Consider the following 20,460-nt stretch of genomic DNA (forward strand, 5'->3'; position numbering starts at 1 on the left):
GGAACACAATGTGTTGCTGACGACATACCAGTTGCTCCACTTGACAGTGGGTTTTCTTGTCTGTTTCACTTGGGTGTTCAGTGGTGAGTAAGAACTGAAGTGGAAAGCCGTACTTACCACAGTTTATTAGATGGTTCATGCCCACGGTAATTACTTTCATAATGCCACTCATGAATAGATGGATCAGATTAAGGTGAATCAGCTGGCCGGCCAGCAGCTCCTGGAATGATTCTCCACGCGTGATTTTGTTGTGTGGTTACAGAACGTGGCAGGATGGAGCTGCCCGGCTATCGCGGCAGAGGCTCATTTGTAACGCTGCCTTAAGGAGATAAGAAGATGAGACCAAACTGTTCCAGCAGCTCAGCCTGCCCTGCCAACAGTTCGGAGGAGGAGTTGCCGGTGGGGCTGGAGGCGTATGGAAACCTGGAACTTGTGTTCACGGTGGTGCTGGCCGTGATGATGGGCCTGCTTATGTTCTCCCTGGGATGCTCTGTGGAGATCCGGAAGCTCTGGTCGCACATCAGGAGACTCTGGGGCATTGCTGTGGGACTGCTCTGCCAGTTTGGGCTCATGCCTCTTACAGCCTATCTCCTGGTCGTCAGCTTTTCTCTGAAGCCAGCCCAAGCGATTGCCATCCTCATCATGGGCTGCTGCCCAGGGGGGACCATCTCAAACATTTTCACCTTCTGGGTTGATGGAGATATGGATCTCAGGTGAGTTACACTAGGGGCGCTCATCTGCCTTCCCCTGGTAGCACTCTGCCTGGGAGGATGACTGATACTTCTGTGTCCATCTAGGTGGAGATTCCAGTGAGAAACATCTTACAGAGGCTTGTTCAGGCTTGGGAGCGCTTTCCTGGCTGAGCTTAAAATTTACTTTGCTGTCATTGTCCTCTGTTTCACTGGCAGCTCCTTTTCTGAGTTGAGGGGTTTGGTTCATTTGCAGCAGTGAAGGCAGGTCTCCTCCTCATCCAATGGCCCTTCCTAGGTGTGAACTCATTGTCACCCACACTGACAGCGTTCACAACAGTCCTGGTTTCACAGTCTCCCAGGATGGAGGTTCAGAATCCCAGAAAGAGAAGGATAGTGGTTGGCAGCCATGTGATGGTGGGGGTGGTGGGGGGCATAACCAATGAGGCTCTCGAAGCTCTAACCAGCAAGTGCTGCCTGAGGCCCTAGTTTATGAAATCAGTATTTTGGGGAACTGGATAAAGGAGCCTTTGGGGAATGCAATGAACGTCTCCTATTTTAAGTGGCCTATTGAGTTGACTTGGGGAATGACATAAAGACCATGACTAAAATTGTTTCTTGTTGCTTTACAGATGTTTAACATTCATTACTAGAATCTCGTTTCTTTCACTTAAGCCAGTGACCTTATTCCCAGTTATGGTGTAGATAAATACCCCTGGGAGACATTAGGCTTTATCATTCATTTACATTTTAATGAGAGTGAATGCTTCAATGGGGGAGAAAGCATTTGAGGAAAGAATAGAGGAGTCACAATTGGAAAAATGAAAGGGCTAAAAACACAGTGGTCTTTCTAGAGTCTTTGCTTACTTATGACCAAACTGTTGCACCTTTTGCCCAGGGAAAGAACTACTTATAAATTTAATTCTTTGTTCGACATGTATGTCATTTTGGTGAGATTTATTGTACAATGGATGAATGACTCAGGTGCTGACTGTGCTGGGAGTTGACATTTGTGACTCAGCTGCAGGTATGGGTTTCTAGTTTCCTGCATGTGCTGAATGTGTAGCATATGGAACTTATTTCACCTATAAATTTTAATGAGTTCGTGCCAAGCAGACCAATAATTAATTTTCATGTGGCTATGTTTTTAGTTCCCCACTTATCAAAGTGAAATGAAATGAATCACTTGCATTGCTAATTCAAAAAAACACCACGAATAGGTATTGCTGTTTCAAATTCAGTAAAGTTGATCACTAACGTAATAATTGGGAAATGATAAATATTCTTTACACAGAGTGCGTGTAACAGTGATAAATTCCAGGACCTGAAGGCTTTTGGAAAGAAAAGGAAATATAGGTATTAAATACCCCGACAGGCATGGGGTCGATGCTTTCATGTATTCTCATTCTCTTCTTTCTTGACTCTCATAATAACCTTGTAAATGACCTTTTATTATCCTGAACTTTACAGCTGAGATAAGTTTGACTCGGATTGGCTAAGTAGGTTGCCAAATGCTACAGATGAGTATGGCAGGACACACATTTAAAGTCACATCTGTTTCTCATCAGTCTGCAATTTAGGCACTTTCTTCAATGCCATTTATTAACACAACTGGATCTTCTGTTCTGAGTAGGAGCATAAATCTTTAAACAGTGTTCTCCAGCACTTCTGTTCTGGGAAAGAGAACATTTATTATCTTCATCTCTTTTTGGCCAACATTATAGTAAAAATAGCAATTAATAGGAAGTCTATAAAAGATTAAGTTCATTTTACTTCTCTTAATACGCTTTTAACTTTGGTCAAATTATTTAACCTATAAACCTCATCTCCTCATTTGTAAAACAGGATTAAAATTACCTATTACAAGACTGTATTTTAAAGGAAGAATATATATGCAGAATAGCAGGCACATAGTAGGTACCCAATAGATATTAGCTATCATCCCCTTTCTCTTACAAAATTTTGATTTTGAACCTCAGAAAATAAAAACGAAAACCAAGCAAAAAATTAAATTCTAAGAAATGCAATTTAAAAATGACTAAATATTCAATTTTCAAAAGCTTATAGAGACAAGAGTAATAGATCTTAAATCTCAGTAAAAATTGCAAATAGGAGGAAACTGAATATTATTGAGTGAAACAATATCCAAGTTCATTATGTTTTTCTCACTTGATTACCAACAAAAATAACTTTTAAGCAAAACTCAGTAGATAGTCATTGATAGGAATTCTGTTTTTCATGCTGGATAAGATCCAGGAGGATTTAGTACAACATCTTCGTTTTACAAACGAGGAAATTTAGACTGAGAGCTCTTCAGACGACCCCAAATGTGTTTCATGCCTTAACTCCGTGCTTCATTCAGTTTACTTGTAGTTCTCCGTGTACTCACACAGAGAAAGCATTTTCAGGAGTTTGCACGTGTGAACGAGTTCCTGCACTCTGCGTGTCCGACGCTGGCACCAGTCATCCTCCCACCAGTCACCAGGGCTCACCATCCCAGCAGCCCGTGTGCCTCCCATCAGGCTTCATGTCACCATAGCTGTTGCTTCCTATCTCTCCACTGCCATCACCTCAGCTCAAGTCCCACCATTTCTTTCTTGTCCAGTTGTGGTATCTTCACAGTGTTCTCCCTACCTTCAGTCTTTCCGTCGTGGTTTTGTGGTAGGTGAGTAAGGCAGGCTTTGGGGTCGGGTTGCCTGTCCTTGTATCCTGACTTAGGACCTCTTTTCTGTAACTGCAAATCATGGTACTTCCTTCATGGCATGGGGAAGAGAAAAGGAGCGTGTTATACATATACAGCTGCTCAACACCTGCTACATCGAGTAGAAGCTAAGCCGGGTCTGACAGACTTCTGCAGGTGTATTTCCCATTAACCCCTTGAGCACAACTGGTCTGTAGTCAAAATAGACGATTAACTGTTCTTTAAACATACCCCACACTTTCTCAACTTGCTTTTGCCCATTGTCCTCTCAGCCTGCAAAGACACCTGGCCTGGTCTGTCGCCTCCACTCATCCTTTGTTGTAACTGTTCTGGAAAGCTGTTGGTCCATGTGTATGAAGAGCCTAAAAATCATCCTTCCCTGGACTGAGCACAGCAGATCCTGGCAGGGTCCTCTCACATGTTTGGGGGCTGGCTAAGTGTAGACTGGGCTTGGATGGCCTCACTGGGGACAACTGGGGCCTCCTCCATGTGGGCTCTCATTCTCTGGCAGGCTAGCCTAGACCTAATTGGCTGGGTTCTGAAAAAGGAGGAAGCATACAAGGTCTCTTGAGCCCTGAGCCTGAAACCGGCTCATTGTTACTTCCACCACATTCTACCGGCCAATGCGAATTGCAAAGCCAGCAAATTACGAGGACTGGAGAAGTCGATTCTGCCTCTTGATGGGATGAGCTGCAAGGTCACAGTGCAGATGTCATAGAAAAGAGAAAATATCTGGAGACATTTTTGCAATCTACTGTGCTAACGATGGACAGAACTCTTGTTTTGGACAGTAGGACATGAAAACATGTGGCAGTACAGTGTCGTTAAGTGCACCACTCTGAAGAAACTAACCAACTATCACTTACCAACTGGGTCATCTTAGCAGGTTATGTAAATGCTCTGTGCCTTAGTTTCCTCCCCTCTAAAACAGGGAGAAGCATTAGCTACCTCACGGGTTGTTGCAAGGACTGAATGAGCTAATAATAATACATACACAATGCTTAGAGTGTTACCTGGCACAGCATGCTGTGTGAGTTACTACTACTATATGGAACAGGCAAAGGAGCCCTGCGCCAGGGGTCTGTTTTAGTCTCTGCTCAAGGAGCTGTGTGCCTTTGAGCAAGTTACCTCTCTGGACCTCAGTTTCCTCATTTGTAAAATCAGTAGGTGAGACTCTTGAGGTCCTTTTCTCTATTATGGTGCAATATATACATAACATAGCATTTCCCATTTTCCCGTTTTTAAGTGTATGGTTCAGTGGCATTAAGTACATTCACATTGTTGTGCAGTCATCACCACCCTCCATCTCTAGAACGTTTTCATCTTCCCAAATTGAAACTCCATCCATTAAACAATAATTGCTCCTTCCCTCCAGGCCCTGGCAACCGCCATCCTATTTTCTGTCTGTGAATTTGACTACTCTGGATATCTCATATTAGTGAAATCATGATAAAACACTTGTCCTTTTGTGTCTGATGTATTTCACTTAGCATAGTGACTTCAAAGTGCATCTGTGTTGTAACGTGTCAGAATTTCCTTTCTTTTTAAGGCTGAATAATAATCCATTGCATGTATATAACACACTTTGTTTATCCATTCTTCAGTTGATGGACACTTGGGTTGCTTCCCCCTTTTGGCTGTTGTGAATCATGCTGCTGTGAACATGGGTATGCTGCTAGGAACTGTTGGAGTCCCTGCTTTCAATTCTTTTGGGTATAAACCACAAGTGGATCTGAAGTTCTTTTATGCTTTAAGTATTTTGTGACAGTAGGAAAATAAAGTAAAATTATGAAGTCTAAGTATGTGCCTCTCCCTCCCCAGTTTTTAGTGTTTCTCCTGAAACTATTCGACAGAGGTGCCCCTCCTTGCTGTCCCCAGAGCACTAAATATGCAGTGTTTTCCTGTCTATCGGAGGGGCCTCGCCCGCTAGGTCTCTGAGCTCCTCCATGGCTTGTTCGTCTTTGTGTGCTCAGTACCAGCCTGGTGGTGGCAGGCACTTGATAGACGTGAGTGAATGACTGAAGGAAAGTTTCTGATTGCCTGTGTGTGTTACAAAAACTCTTGAAATGCTGTCAGTTTATTGGTACAACTCAGGACAGCTCCCACTGTCTTTACTTTGATAACTTTTGGTGCACGAGGTCTTTTCCTCCCTAAGTATGCGTTTGTGTCTTCAGTGGCAGAGAAAGAATTCTGACCACTAGTGGTGGTGGAGCCTGAGGGGTTCAGTGGCCAGTTTTGAGTTTTGGACTTTAAAGAAGCTCTTGGTTCTTCAGCAGAGACCCTGGAAATAGGACTTGAGATTTTTCAGGTCCGTCTAACAGGGCCTGGTGGAGAACTGACCATCTTGAGAGACAGAACTTAGATTGAATCCATGTGACTTAGGGTACATTTTTTTTTTAAACTTTCTTTTATTGAGTAATAGTCATTTTACAATTAGGATACAATAATTCTATGTACCTTATAATTCTATGTACCTTAGTTTTCTTGTCTATAAAATAGAAAGAATACCTACATGTAGGATTATTGTATAGACAAAAAGAGAAAATGTATTTAGTGAGGTCTGATACTTAGCAGGTCGTGCTCAGTAAATGCTGGTTATTGTTCTTGAGAAGCAGCAGACAGGAATAACATTTACATTTGAGGATGAGAAACCTGGCCTTGAACTCTTCTCTAGGGCCAAATCTGTTGATCTGATCTTATAGCTTACTCCATGTCCATCTGACTAGCTAGATTTTTTTTTGAGTTAAAAAAATTTTTTTAATTGAAGTTGATTTACAATGTTAGTTTCAGGTATACAGCAAAGTGATTCAGTTATACATATATATATATATATTTTCAGATTCTTTTTCATTATATGTTATAAGAAATTGAATATAGTTGCCTGTGCTATACAGTAGGTCCTTGTTGTTTATGTTTTATATATAGTAATATGTGTCTATTAATTCCAAACCCCTAATTTATCCCTCCCTGCCCTTTCCCCTTTGGTAACCATAGTTTGTTGTCTATGTCAGTGAGTCTGTTTTTGGTTTATAAAATAATTTGTATCCTTTTTTTTTAGATTCCATATATAAGTGATATCACATGTTATTTGTCTTTCTCCGTCTGACTTACTTCACTGAATATAATTTCTAGGTCTATCCATGTTGCTGCAAATGGCATTATTTCATTCTTTTTTATGGCTGAGTAATATTCCATTGTGTGGAATGAATATATACATATATATATACACCACATCTTCTTTATCTAGTCCTCTGTCAGTGGACATTTAGGTTGCTTCTCTGTCTTGGCTATTGTAAATAGTGCTGCTGTGAACATTGGGGTGCATGTGTCTTTTTGAATTATAGTTTTCTCTGGCTATATGCCCAGGAGTGGGATTGCTGGATCATATGGTAAGTCTATTTTTAGTTTTTTAAGGGGCCTCCTTGCTGTTTTCTATAGTAGCTGCACTAATTTTCATTCCTACCAATAGTGTAGGAGGGTTCTTTTTTCTCCACACCCTCTCCAGCATTTATTATTTGTAGACTTTTTAATGATGGCCATTCTGATTGATACTGAGGTGATACCTCATTGTAATTTCAACTTACATTTCTCTAATAATTAGCACTATTGAGCATCTTATCATGTGATTGTTGGCCATCTGGCTGTCTTCTTTGGAGAGATGTCTGTTTAGGTCTTCTGATTGGGTTGCTTGTTTTCTTTTGATATTAAGCTGTATGAGCTGTTTGTATATTTTGGAAATTAGCCCCTTGTCAGTCATGTCATTTGCAAATATTTTCTCCCTTCTGTACATTGTCTTTTCATTTTGTTTATGGTTTTCCTTTGCTGTGCAAAAGCTTTTACATTTAACTAGGTCCCATTTGTTTATTTTTGTTCTTATTTCCATTACTCTAGGAGCTGGTTTGAAGAAAATATTGCTGAAATTTTGTTAAAATGTTCTGCCTATGTTTTCCTCTAGTTTTATAGTATATGTTCTTACAATTAGGTCTTTAACCTGTTTTGAGTTTATTTTTTGTATGGTGTTAGAGAATGCTCTAATTTTACTCTTTTACACGTAGCTGTCCAGTTTTCCATGCACCACTTATTGAGGAGGCTTTCTTTTCTCCATTGTATATTCTTGCCTCTTTTTTCATAGATTAATTTACCATAAGTGTGTGGGTTTATTTCTGGACTTTCTATTCTGTCCCATTGATCTCTGTGTCTGTTCTTATGCAGTACCTAGCTAGGTAATTTTTAATTTTTTTCCAGTGAGGAAGCTAGTGTGTACTTTCATAGTTTTGAGTGTCAGAGTTCCTGAGTTTACTGGTTACAAACCAAAACAGTATTTGATAATTTAAACTCCAGTTGCAAAATGGCATACTTATTGATGCTACATTTTACTGTAATGCATATATATGTAATTTCCATGTTTTAAAGGAGGTTCAGGATTTACCTGTTTGTCCAGACTTGCTGAATCTGTCTCATTATTCTCTGTAATAGTTGGGGGTGGGATGTCATTCTTCTTAGTGCAAGTGGAATCTTGTTATATTGAGGTCAGATTTTGCCAACAGTTTTCCTGCATGTGAGCAGCCGAGAGATCCAGCTAGCCACATCCTCTGTTTACGCTACATTGGAATTTCATGGCAGTAAAACAAAAGGTGTGACTTTCCAGTGCACGCACACGTTCACTGTGTGCTTTTCCAGCTTTGTTGGTATTTATAAAGTTGGCGAAGCACCAGGGTCATCTGTCCCCATCCTTGACTGTTGCTGTGAACATTACAGGCTTGAACAGTTGTATAAAGAATGGAAGTAGTAACCTATGTAATCAAAGATAGAGAATCAGTCTGAAATAAACCTCACACTTTGCTTCCTACTGTCATGGATCTTAGCTTTCTGCTGTTTGAGCCAAAGCCATACAGGAGGGAAACGCTGTTCATGAAGTTCAAGGTGAATGTGACGTCATACAAATTCCTTTCAGGATGTGGTGATGCGAGGAGCCAGGAACGTAGCACTGCCACAGACTAGGGGTTTGGAAAAGCTTCCCAGACACACTCTTCGTGGATACAGAGGTTTGAGAGCTGTGGCGAGCTGCTTTTCTTCCTTTATCTGCTCTCTAGTTAGGAAGAAAACTTTGCTCAAAGTAAGCATTCTTAATAGGACAAAATAATTTTAAATTTCTATGGAAAAAATCTATACAAGAAGTGCTCAGAATAGTTTGAAAAGAAAAACTTATGTGGAAGTATCTGCTCTGTCATATACAGAAATACTATGAAAACACTGTAATTAAAATAGTCTGGTATTTGCTTAGGGAAAAAGAACATTTTGAATACACTTGAACATATATTTAATACATAATGAAGTTGGCACTTCAGTCTAGTGGAAAATTGTTTATTTGGGAAATTTAACACACTTGCCTCTCTATATAGAAGACAATAGATTAATTTCATACCTTATACAATATAAAATATAAATTTTAGATGAGTTAAAAATATAAATACAGAATATAAACCAGTTAAAAAGTAAAAAGTGGGGGCAATATTTGAATAACCTCAGGAGAGGGGTAAGTCTTTAATAAGACAAGAAACTCAGAAGCCAGGAAACAAATGGACAGATTCAACTATCTCAGTGTTAATTATTTATTATGGCAAAAGTCATAAGCATAGTAAAAATATAAAGTAAGCCTGGTAGAAATATTTATGTTATATCTGATGACATATACTTTAAATTTAAAAGAGCTCCTACAAATTGAGAAAAGAAAAATCAGACAAGCAAAGCTGTTTAGAGGGGACACCCATGAAGCTAATAAACATGAGAGAAAGCACAACCTCGTAGACAGGTGTCTAACCAAAGAGGGAGATGCGTTTTCCAGTGTTCTCATGAGAAGTAAAAGGATTGATCACCTCCAGTGTGAGCAGGATTGTGAAATGCAATGAGCTTTTTAGAAGTGAATCTGGCAGTCTTTATTAAAATAAAAAACACAGACTTTTGACATAGTGATTCAAATTTGGCATATCTGCTCTACAGAAAGAAAAGAGTTATTTCAAGTGAAATATGTACAAGAATGTTTATTATAGCAGTGTTGATAATAGAAGAAAAAGCAATTTTTCATCATTAATGAAGTGATTGAAGATATTATGGCAAATTTATGTTGTACTTTGCAGTTCTTTAAAAAATGAATTTAAGTTACACGTATTGTCCTGAAAATATGTCTATGATATTAAGTGGAGAAAAAAACCAGAAGCATCCAAGCTGCAGAGTAGGTTGTCATGTGTGATTGTTTTAAAAAGAGAAAAAAAAAAAACCCAAAAAATAAACCTCTATTCACTGAACAAACAAGTATAAAACAGGACTACTTAAATGAAAAAAAAAGGGGAGGGATATATACAAATACTTATGAATTACCTAAGTCTGGTTTTGGGAAAGGGGCACCAATCAGCTAAATATTTGACAGCACATCTTTGGGATAGATTCCCAGATGTGGAATTGCAGGGTCAAAGGGCAAATGCATGTTTAATTTTGCAGATATTGCCAAACTCCCTCCAGGGGGTGTGCTGTTTTGCATTTTCACCAGCAGTGACTGAGAGTGCAGGAGTGTTTTTAATATTGGAGTATAATGTTTGCTGCCTTGCCGAGAGTATAAACATTCTTCTGAGAGAAAATGTCACAGCAATCGCAGATAGATTATTTTATAGGCAGGGTAAGTAGATGGAACATTGGTGATTCATATCATGAGGGGATGATGGGTGACTTGCAAGCCTGATAAAGTACTGGAGGACGCTTGCTGTCTCAGGTCTCAGCCCTGCGAGGGGTCTCCTTCCTGTCCTCCGTGGGCTGGGAGGTTGCGAGCCTCTCAGTCTCTCGGCCATTTGTGCCGTGGTCACAGAGTGGGCATATCCTGTGTGCAAGGCAGTCTGGTGTGAGAACTTAAAGAATGAATATTAAACAGTTCCCAGACTCTCGGGGCCTAGTGCTGCAGTGAGTAAACTCTTGCTTCATCCCGGGTTGTGCTGTATGATGGCCCCTTCGCCTCACCTCATCAGTAGAGCAGCATTAACCATGTCAATAAGCAGCCTGTACGCACTTAAACAGATTGTGTACCTTCCCCAGCAAGTTAAATTATTTTGTTGACCTGAAGGATATCTCATTTCCATTTACCTTATTTCCCCTAATTTTAATGATTCATTCTGTCGCTGGTTTTATTGCCCAGATGGGGACAAAATTCTTTAAAGACAGAGTAGATTACTGGTTGTCAGGGCTGAAGAAGGGAATGGGGAGGGGCTGCCAATGGGGTGGAGCTTCATTTTTCAGGGGATGAAAATATTCTGGAAACAGAATAGGATGGTATATTCACATATACTAAAGGCACTTTAAAATGGTGAATTTTATGGTCTATGAATTTTATCTCAATAAAGAAGAACTGTATAAGGAAAGAAAATGAATCCTTATAGTGACTAGCAGAACGTTTAGGACAAGTAAATGCTCATCAAATATGATTTAATTGATGGATGGCAAGAACTGCTGGAAATCTTTTTCTAGACCACGGATACAGCCATCATGTGTTGAATAATAAGACAGGAGGGAGTTTCAGGTAACTTAACTCTGCGTAATCTCTAGGATCTTGTGCCCAGGAATTGTTTTCAATAAGGACTAAATTCTTCATTTCAAATTCTCCCTCTTAAGTGTATCACTTTAATTCTACTTTCAGCATCAGTATGACAACCTGTTCCACAGTGGCTGCCCTGGGAATGATGCCACTCTGCCTTTATCTCTACACCTTGTCCTGGAATCTTGAGGAGAATCTCACCATTCCATATCAGAACATAGGTCTGTATTGGGCTTGTGAAATGAAATAGTAGCAGTAATGTGATAGTAATAATAATAGCTATTGTTTTTTATGTCTCCTACTTTATATAGGGTTTTTAAAATTATTATCTAATTTAATTTTCCAAATAACCCTAGGGTAGAGATTCTGTTACCAGTTCCATTTCCTATAGTTTCAGGATTAGGGAGGTTAAATAACTCGACCAAGGTCGTGCAGCTGGTAAGTGCAGAACTGAAATTCTGACTCAGCAATCTGACTGATTCAAAAAGAGTCCAAGCTTTTTTTGAAAATAAAGCCAGAAAACTTACTTATTAAGAAGAAAAAAAGAAAAAGACAAACCAACCCTTACATAATTCACTAGAAAGCGATTATACTCGACTCACAGGTTACCTGGGTCACGGTGGCTCTATTGAGACCTTAGTTCCCCCGACTCCACCTTTAAATTGCTTGTGAGCCTTGACTTCTTTACTAATCAACATAAATGATTCCTGTTGACTGTGGAAGAGTACGCACACGTCACAGTTGCACCCACGTAAACTCTGCCCTTTTTCTAGAGATCTCTGTGGACTTACTAGGCTTGGAAGAAAGACTCGGTGAGATGATACACCCATGCTCGTTTGATCAGAGCCTGTGGAGAGGTGGTAGGCACTGTTACTCCTCAAACTCTACTGTGCCAATCTGGAGTCTTAAGTTATCACTTGGGGGGCTTACAACCCATGGCCCGTAGTTCAAAACCATGAGCCATGTCCTGAAGCTCATTATATCTGTAAAAAATTTGAGTGAAGTCTTAATTTAGAAATTGTGATTTTACGTGCAGTTTTTTTCTGATCACTAAATTATTTAATATACTGTTTTGATGATATATTCTAAAGGGCACTTGTAAACAGTTAAAGCTCAAAATGTTACGGGCAACTCATATAACTTTGGAGCCAGTATTGCAAGTGGCCAGATTTGGAAAGTGGCCCTGGAAATTGTCAGTGTGTGAATCTGATTGGCAAGTAGACCTCTGCTCTGTTGAGCCTGCCTTCAGTGTCTTTACTGTGTTAGTTAAAAGGCATATTTCCCCACCTGCCTTTGGGTTACCTGGCTACACTTGGAAATATGAGAACTTGCTCTGGTTTCTGTAACAAGTGCTACTTTTGTCCCGTAATAGACATTCTTTCCTTTGTGAAGCAAATCACCCACTGGCTTCCAATAGAGAAATAATAGCTGTAGCTGTAGAGGGGTGACCCAATACATAGCAACCAAAGAATTTCATAGACATAAAGGGGTCTCCTGTTTTCTAATGTTCTTGGTTGTCTCTGAAATTCCATGTGATTGTCAGAGGGATCTTAGAGAAATGGTAGACCATGTATGGTGACATTCAGTGGTATCGTAGACCCTTCAACGACTGTCTTCCAAAGATTAAGAATAATTTTCTTTTGGAGGAAGATGCAGAAATAAAATGCAGCTTTAATTAAAACTTTTATCTAGTTGAAATAGACATAAATTGTTGGGGACTGGGCAGTTAGGGTGAGAGGGGTCCTGTCTGACAGATTTTTCTTCTCTGCAGGAATTACCCTTGTGTGCCTGACCATTCCTGTGGCCTTCGGTGCCTATGTGAATTACAGGTGGCCAGAACAATCCAGACTTATTCTTAAGGTAAGCAAGATGGAACTTAAGGTAACTCCACAGGCCAGTTAGCACATTTCAGACTCAGAAACTTGACAAATAGATGCAGGCAATGACTAGAACAAAGGGGCCAGTCAAATACAGCCCCACACCCAGCAATTTTCCTTACATGTCCTGCATTTTTGGATCCAACCGCAATATATCCTCCACTTCTAAGCCTTGCTTTGTCACCCCTGTGGGCCCATACACTGAGGCTTATGACACCCTGCAAAGTGTGGAACTCCTGCTTGAGTAACAGAAAAGCTGAGGCCTACATGTGGCCAGTGAGAGCCCATTCATTCACCAGGCCCCACACAGGCGCTCTCAAGGGAAGGCTGTTCAAGTGTGCCGGAAACGGAGCCCAGTGGATGGAAGTACAGCTGGCTTCACAGAGCAGCAGGAGGAGAGGCAATCTTTTGGAAGCATTCCTAGGAGAGTTGTACACATGAGCAAGGGCTGCTGACACATGAGTAACTGTCAAAATGAAATCATCCAGAACGCATTGACCCTAAAAGAAGGGAACTGGAACCTTCCACCTCCTCTTAACTTTCCGGGGTTGTCCCTTGTCTGCTGGAGAAACAAGCAAATGTCCTCGTTCAATGGCTTTTAAAATTAATCTAGCTAGAGAGGAGGCCTTCTCAACAGTGGTATCAATCTCTTGGAGTGTCTTCCATTTTTCCAATTATGCATTGCTTTAGAAGATACACGTGTTTATTCTGTGCCGCTTTCATGAAGATTTAAAAAATGTTTCAGTTATTTTTTTACATTTATAAAGTGGGAAACATTTGGAGCTAATTGGAGGTTCAGCTAAGAAACTTCAGTTCACTTTAGTCTGGGGTTTATGGTTTGGTTGAGTTTAAGCTCTTGACGTTTGGCTCTACCTGACGGAACACTCATTCCATTTGCTGCACGAATGGATGTTGCTTCCCCAGTTTGGCACCAGACTGAACAACTCTCGCTATTCCTCCAATGAGATGAAGAACAAGAGAAGAGGGGTTGACAAGTAGACAGATGAGCTGGGCACAGAGAGCTGGAGTAAGGACTAAACGCTGTACATTTGGATTGCACGTAGTGACTTTACTGTCATTTCAGTAGGAGGAAATTTCAACGTGTGGTTATAATTTTGTCTATAAAACAAGAGGAGAGAGCTTCATCACGGGAACCTCTTACTTTTCAAGTACTCTATCTTGGATTTCTTAAAAGGGCATCAACAAAAAAATGATTATTTTGGTATTTCTAGATCCTCTATTTGTCTTTCAGTGTCAATGGAGAAACCAGATAAATTTTCTATATGTCTGTAAAGAGCAAATTAAAAACCCTTTGGCAATTCCATAGGAGTTGTGGGAGAAAATATTTAATAATACAGATAAATATTCTAGAGCACCTTAGTTAAAACTAGGATAATTTAATCATTATTTTGGGATGTCTTCATTCTCTATTCCTAGTCCTCTTTTGGTTTTAGATCTGATTCATTTTCTGAACAAGTTGCTGTTGGTAAATTTTAAACTTTTAAATCCTTTTCTTGGTAGAAAGTTGGAGTAGGATTTTTACAATCGGAGGCCTTTGTGTGTTCCAGCATCTTCCCGTTAGGCAGAGGCCCAGTCTGTCCTCAGATTGAGCAATAAAAACAACCGCCAGAACACATCTGTGGTCCATTGAGTTGTTTTTATTTTGTTTTGGTTGCCCATGACCATCTTCCTCCATGCCCTGAATCATTTCAAATCAAGGGTGATGCTGTAACTGGGTGCATAGTTTGCTGCCGCATGGTGTGAATGGGAGCTTGCCAAGATCCTGATTTTCCCCAATATTCTGTATTTTGCTTCCTTGCTATTTGGTTTAAGACCCAGACCTTTGAGGGGAAAAATCATTGATTTTGTTTGTTTGTTTCTTGTTGTTTCTGTTTGTTCTGTTAAAAGTAAGGTACCTGTCTGTACTCCTCACATTACACTACATCTGTCTAATGAAGAATGGGCACATTTCATTTGGAGGAGACAAGGGCAAGGATCAAAGCGGTTAGAAGTCGTCGGTGGTTGAAGGGGTGGTGGGAAGAGAGTGGTGGATGGTCAGGCAGGGGAGATCTCAGACAAGAGGCTACCAGGGCACGGTCTGAGAGGCTGTGTGTAGAAGTGTTGGATGCTTATTATCAGATTTCAGTTATTTCACAAATTTGTCCTGTCTGTGAAAAACTCTACTGCCCAGTCCTTCTGGCACAATCCTCCACTTGAAAGGGAACCATACTGATCATAAAATAAGAAGGCTTAGATTTGTGTTGAGCTTCATCAGATTCTAGCTCAGCCACGTCACTTGACCGCTTTGGACCTGAGGATTTTTCTGTGTAAAATGAGATTGGGTCCGTTGGTCTCTAAGTCCTCTCTTTGTTCTAAAACTTCTAGGTTCCAAGCCTTTTCGAGCAGTGATGGACTTTGCAAAAAGACGATGATGTTTACATGAACCTATTTTATTAATTCGCCTTAGGTTGGGGCCATTGTTGGCGGAGTCCTCCTCTTGGTGGTCGCGGTTGCTGGTGTGGTGCTGGCGAAAGGATCATGGAATTCAGATACCATGCTTCTGACCATCAGTTTCATCTTTCCTTTGATTGGCCATATCATGGGCTTTTTGCTGGCACTTCTTACCCACCAATCTTGGCAGAGGTACAGTTAAATTATCTATCAGCTTTTACAAGGAGGACAAGTTAAACACACTGCCATTGGCAGGCTTTGCTGCCTGGCTGTGTCTGGAAGCATGAAGAGTTTTGGCTTACAAGGTGGATGGAACAGGAAAACTCATCATAAAGGGAGTGGAAAGAGCACAGTAATTCTTTATGTAAAGGAAAACCAAGGCCAAACTGATGGGAAACTGTAATTTGTGAAACTGGAATATTAACACCACTTGTAATCTGGACATGCTTCTCTTATTCTAATAGTTAAATAGGAGGGCGAGGTGGTTTCACTAAGTAGAGATCACTATAGGGCATAAGCACGGTGCAAGAGATGAAGCAGGAATTTATCTTAAATATTATCATGACGAGTTGGGGCGTATGTTATATAAATACCGTGAAATGTTAAAAATGATGACACTCCGTGTTGCTGTGCCTGTAGATGCGGTGAGCATTACCATACAGGGTTGGAGGGAACATAGACTGGCACAGACCTCTGGAAGGCAATTTAGTCCTATCAGTCGCCTTATATTACTCCCTCCCGCATTTTCTTCAAGTGAGGTTTTTCCCCCCCTTCCTCTCCCTCTTCCTGTCTTTCTCTGTACCTTTCCCTTCCTTCTTTTTTCTTTCTTTTTTGCAAAGAAATGAATAAAATGTAGAAAAACAGTAGAAAAAATTGATTACTAAAACCTTCATTGATTGATGATTACTAAATCATTTTAGACATTTGGTTTTTACTTGGGTTTTTTATGTTTCTTTTCAAGCATTGTTTAGTTTATACTGTTTCACATCTCTGATTCAACTGTCCATTCTCATCTCCTCCAGTCCTCCACTCCGCGTGGGCAGGCTGGCCTACAGCATTTCCAGTGCTTACTGAACAGGCCAAGCTCATACCTGTCCCTGGAACTTTAATTTCAGTAATTCTCCCACATTCAATGCCTCTTCCCTTCTTCCATCCTCTAATGCCACTCTTCCTCTGAAGCCTTCTGTAACCATCTGCGCCACTTTTCTGAATTTCTACGGTCTCCCTGACTCTCGATCATACTTTGTCTTGTGTTGTTACTGAGCCTTTCCTACGTGTGTATCTTGTCTTTTCACCCAGATTCCCAGGGCATGGTTTGTAGGCCCCTATTTGGAGGTGCCTCTCCAGAGACTATGCACAGAGTAGGCATTCAGCAAATAATTACTGAATGAGTAAACACTGTTAGTGGCCTAAGCTCATAGCTTACATTTATCACTATACATAAGAGAAAACTTAAGAGTAGTCCTTATTGCTAGTATGTTACTTGAACATTTTTTCCATTGCTAGGTGCTGGACCATTTCCTTGGAAACCGGAGCTCAGAACATTCAGATGTGCATCACCATGCTCCAGTTATCTTTCACTGCCGAGCAGTTGGTCCAGATGCTTAACTTCCCATTGGCCTATGGGCTCTTCCAGCTGTTGGATGGATTTCTCATTGTTGCAGGTGGGTAGAGCCCCCATTGGGTAGATTTGACTAAAAATTATTGACCCAACTTACCAGCTCTTTTTTCAGCCTGAATATGCATGTGCTGCCCTTGTGATACATTTTCAGTCTGACATTTCTGGGGAAAATAAAGGGCATAAACAAGATCCTTTGTCACAAGTGAAGTTTCACAGAAAAATATAAAAAAAGTAAAAATGAGCTTATAATTAATTATAAACAAATATGCTTTACAAAAAATGCTATCAGAATTCTCCATGAACACTTATCTCAAAAATGACATTTTTTATGTTTTATTAAGAGCTTTGAAGTCTTCCAAATGTTATTTCACAGTACTGTGACTAAAAATTGTGCTGAGTGGCTATGAAATACTTTTCAACTATGAAATATAATATATACACAGAAATTAAAAGTGTATACGTTTATATGCTTACCTATCTCTACAGCCAAAAATACATCATTTTGGAGTAATTCATTATGTAAGTTCATAGAAGGTAAATTTAAAAAATACAGACTGATAGGTATGTACACACACATGTATCTATTTTAATCTCAGCTGTTGTAAATTCTTACTGTTGTCGTAGAACAGGTTCTGAGTCAGGCTCAAGGATTACTGATGTACGATTATATACTGATTACTGATAGAACAGTCGTCAGTATAAGGGACACTTGGGGTTTAATGCTCCCATGGGATAAATCCCAGCAGAATAAAACTCCTGGTCTTGGATCCAAGCTTTACTTCCTTCTCATGGTGAGACTGATGGAAAGAACATGCTGGGCTTGTTCCCAGCTGTCCCCCAGCACCAGGAGAGCACTGCCCACAGAGTGCTGACTGCCTGACCTCATGACTGGATGGGTGAGCCATCAGCGACCTGATCCACGGCTCAGTCCCGAAAGGTCTGTTCCAGACAGAAATAGCCCTCCTGATACACTGAATTATTTGGCTCTGGAGTTTTGTCTTTACCTTTTACTTTTACCCTTCTTTTTCTTATGTGTTTATACACACATGATCCAAAGCAAACAAACCCCCAAAGTATTGACAAGTACACAATGTCACCAAATTATAATCTTCACTAAAGTGGTTTTTAATACTGCTGTGTTTTAACACCTAGTGTATAAGATGTACAAGAGGAGACTGAAGAACAAACACAGGAAAAAGCACCCGCATTGTGCAGAAGCCTGCTGTAAGAAGAAACCCAAAGAGACCAGTGCTTTCTTGGAGGTGATTGAAGAAGCTGCTCTCACTCCTGGGCCGTCAGGGCCCGTGGATCTCACGGTGCTCTCGAGCCAACTGGCCGCATCTCACGTGCCAAGTAGGGGCTTGCTGGCTTGACGGGTCCCTGTCCTCCTCAGCGGGCAGCAAAGACAGTGAAGAGCTGATGAGTGAATCTCGTTGTCAGGGCTGATGGGAATGTTTGAGTGTCAGATGTTAACGTATTTATATTTTTGTGTGCATTGTGAATTGTCATAGGATCCCTTTTTGAAAGTCTGTTCTGCCTATTTCAGGTTGTTCCTTTGTGGGTTTACACAACATAGCTACCAGCTGCTGTGTGTGTTCTATCTTCCCATACAGTGAAGAGTGACCCCCACTGTTACGTGAAGTCATCCTCAAGTTGAGAATTTTAATGTCACAAGAGTTAGGACTGTATAGAGGGGATGTCACCTCATACCGCAGGGCAAGGACAGAGTCTGGACCCACCTGACTTCTTGACTTTGGGCAAGTCCTTTGTGGCATTGGGGAGGAAGCATACAGCTCTTATTAAAAATGGGGTCTTTTTGCAAATGATTGTTATTTTTTAGAGCTTGAAAATCTTTTTGGATTATAGATGTAATACATGCCTAGAGGGAATTTAATGGACATTTAAGGTTAATATTTTTACTCCGTAGAGAGAGGCACACATATATTCTTTTAACATATATTTATATGTTGTGGCATTTTAAAAACATGGAGATCACTCCATATAAACTTATGTAAGTCACTTAATGACATATTACGGAGCATCTTTATGTGTCAGTCTTTGTTGAACTACCTCATTCTTTAGAACAGTGGTTCCATAGAAATATTCCAGTGCATGGAAGGACTGTAATTTATTTAACTGTTCCTTATTCACAGACATTTAAATAGCTTTCAACTTACTGGTATCACAAGTCCTACAAACACTTGTGCCTTCATGGAGGTATTTCTGTGGGATCACTTCCTAGGCTTGAATTGCCGGGTTGACTGCACATCGCAATGCTGGGCAGAGAGCTCTCTGGCACCGTTGTATAAAGTGCCTGGGAGCACCTGGTTTCCCATAGTCGCACCAGTCTTAAGAATGATCATTCTACTTTAGGAAAATATCTCGTCTAAAGTTGCATTGTTAAAATTGTGAGTGAAGTAGAGTATTTTTCATGATCACTTACCTGTTTGTGTTCTTTGCCTGCTTTTCTATTTTTTTATTTTCTTTTTGATGGATAAATTTTAACATATTAACATATTATATAGATCATGACCCTTTATCCTGTTTTGTCAGTATTTTACCTAGTGTTTTGTCTTTTGTTTTTGTGTGTCTTTTGCTGTATAGAAGTTTTATATTTTTTACATATTCAGCTTTATTAGTCTTTTAAAAAATGTTTTTTGCCCTCAGTGTTGGTCAAATGTTAGACTATTTATATTTTTGTATGGATTGTGAATTGTAAAAGGATCCCTTTTTGAGAATGCATTTGGCCCCTTTTCAGGGAGTTCTTTTTGGAGCTCTGCACACATGCTTATTAGCTGCTGTGTATACTGTCTGGCAGTAGGTAAGACCCATCCTCTTTCTCTATTCTTACAGTATTAAAATCCCATATATTTTTGTTACTTTTATGTATTAAATATGTACATGTTTATTCCATTTTGAATTTTTTTCCCTGTGTTAAGAATCTAATTAATTGTCCTAAGATCGTATATTGAATCATTCATCTTTACTGACATGAAGTGCCACTTTTATCACATAACTTCCTATATAGTGTGTTTTTGTTGGACTCTGGTTCTGTTTTTTTTTCTTATTTGTAAATTTTGAAATCTGTGAGAAACTGTATTGTCTGAGATTTAGTGCTTTACAATTTTATTTTGTAAGTATACTTAAGAACTTGCAGGTTTTATATATATAATGACAGTGATTACTATGGAAAGAGGTATGGTAGGACAGAAAGAGCCCCCTTAGGTGTCACAAGTATATTTATGTGGAGAAGAAGTAAACACATGTGTGCCATGATTGTTAATTCTCAGCTGCTGCAATGAACAGAGTCAGGAGAGTTGTATGTTTAGAGATCCTCAGTTCTAAAATGAGCTTTTAAAGAATCCTCAAAATAGGGATTTCTAAATTATTTCTCTATATAGGCACCTAACACGAAATGGTAAATTCCAGTGCACCATTCTGAAAGCATTAGCTGCATGGTCAGTATTTGCCAGTCAGGACAGGTCTGGAGACAGGTCTACCAAAAGCTATCCTTTAAGACAGAAACAATCACAAATCAATGT

The 20,460-nt window shown here is 39.9% G+C and overlaps 1 protein-coding gene across 1 annotated transcript; it reads left to right on the top strand.

The window, feature by feature from the left end:
• Positions 1 to 336: 336 nt before the first annotated feature.
• SLC10A6 (solute carrier family 10 member 6) lies at positions 337 to 19,961 on the top strand. The gene is given in 7 exon segments (XM_006190028.3): positions 337 to 713; positions 11,072 to 11,190; positions 12,741 to 12,829; positions 15,314 to 15,489; positions 16,804 to 16,961; positions 18,071 to 18,226; positions 18,229 to 19,961. Coding segments are annotated over 7 exon segments (1,122 nt in total). The 3' UTR covers positions 18,276 to 19,961.
• The last annotated feature ends 499 nt before the right edge of the window (positions 19,962 to 20,460 follow it).

The sequence above is a fragment of the Camelus ferus genome, chromosome 2, assembly GCF_009834535.1.
Source record: "Camelus ferus isolate YT-003-E chromosome 2, BCGSAC_Cfer_1.0, whole genome shotgun sequence".
Lineage (NCBI taxonomy): Eukaryota > Metazoa > Chordata > Mammalia > Artiodactyla > Camelidae > Camelus > Camelus ferus.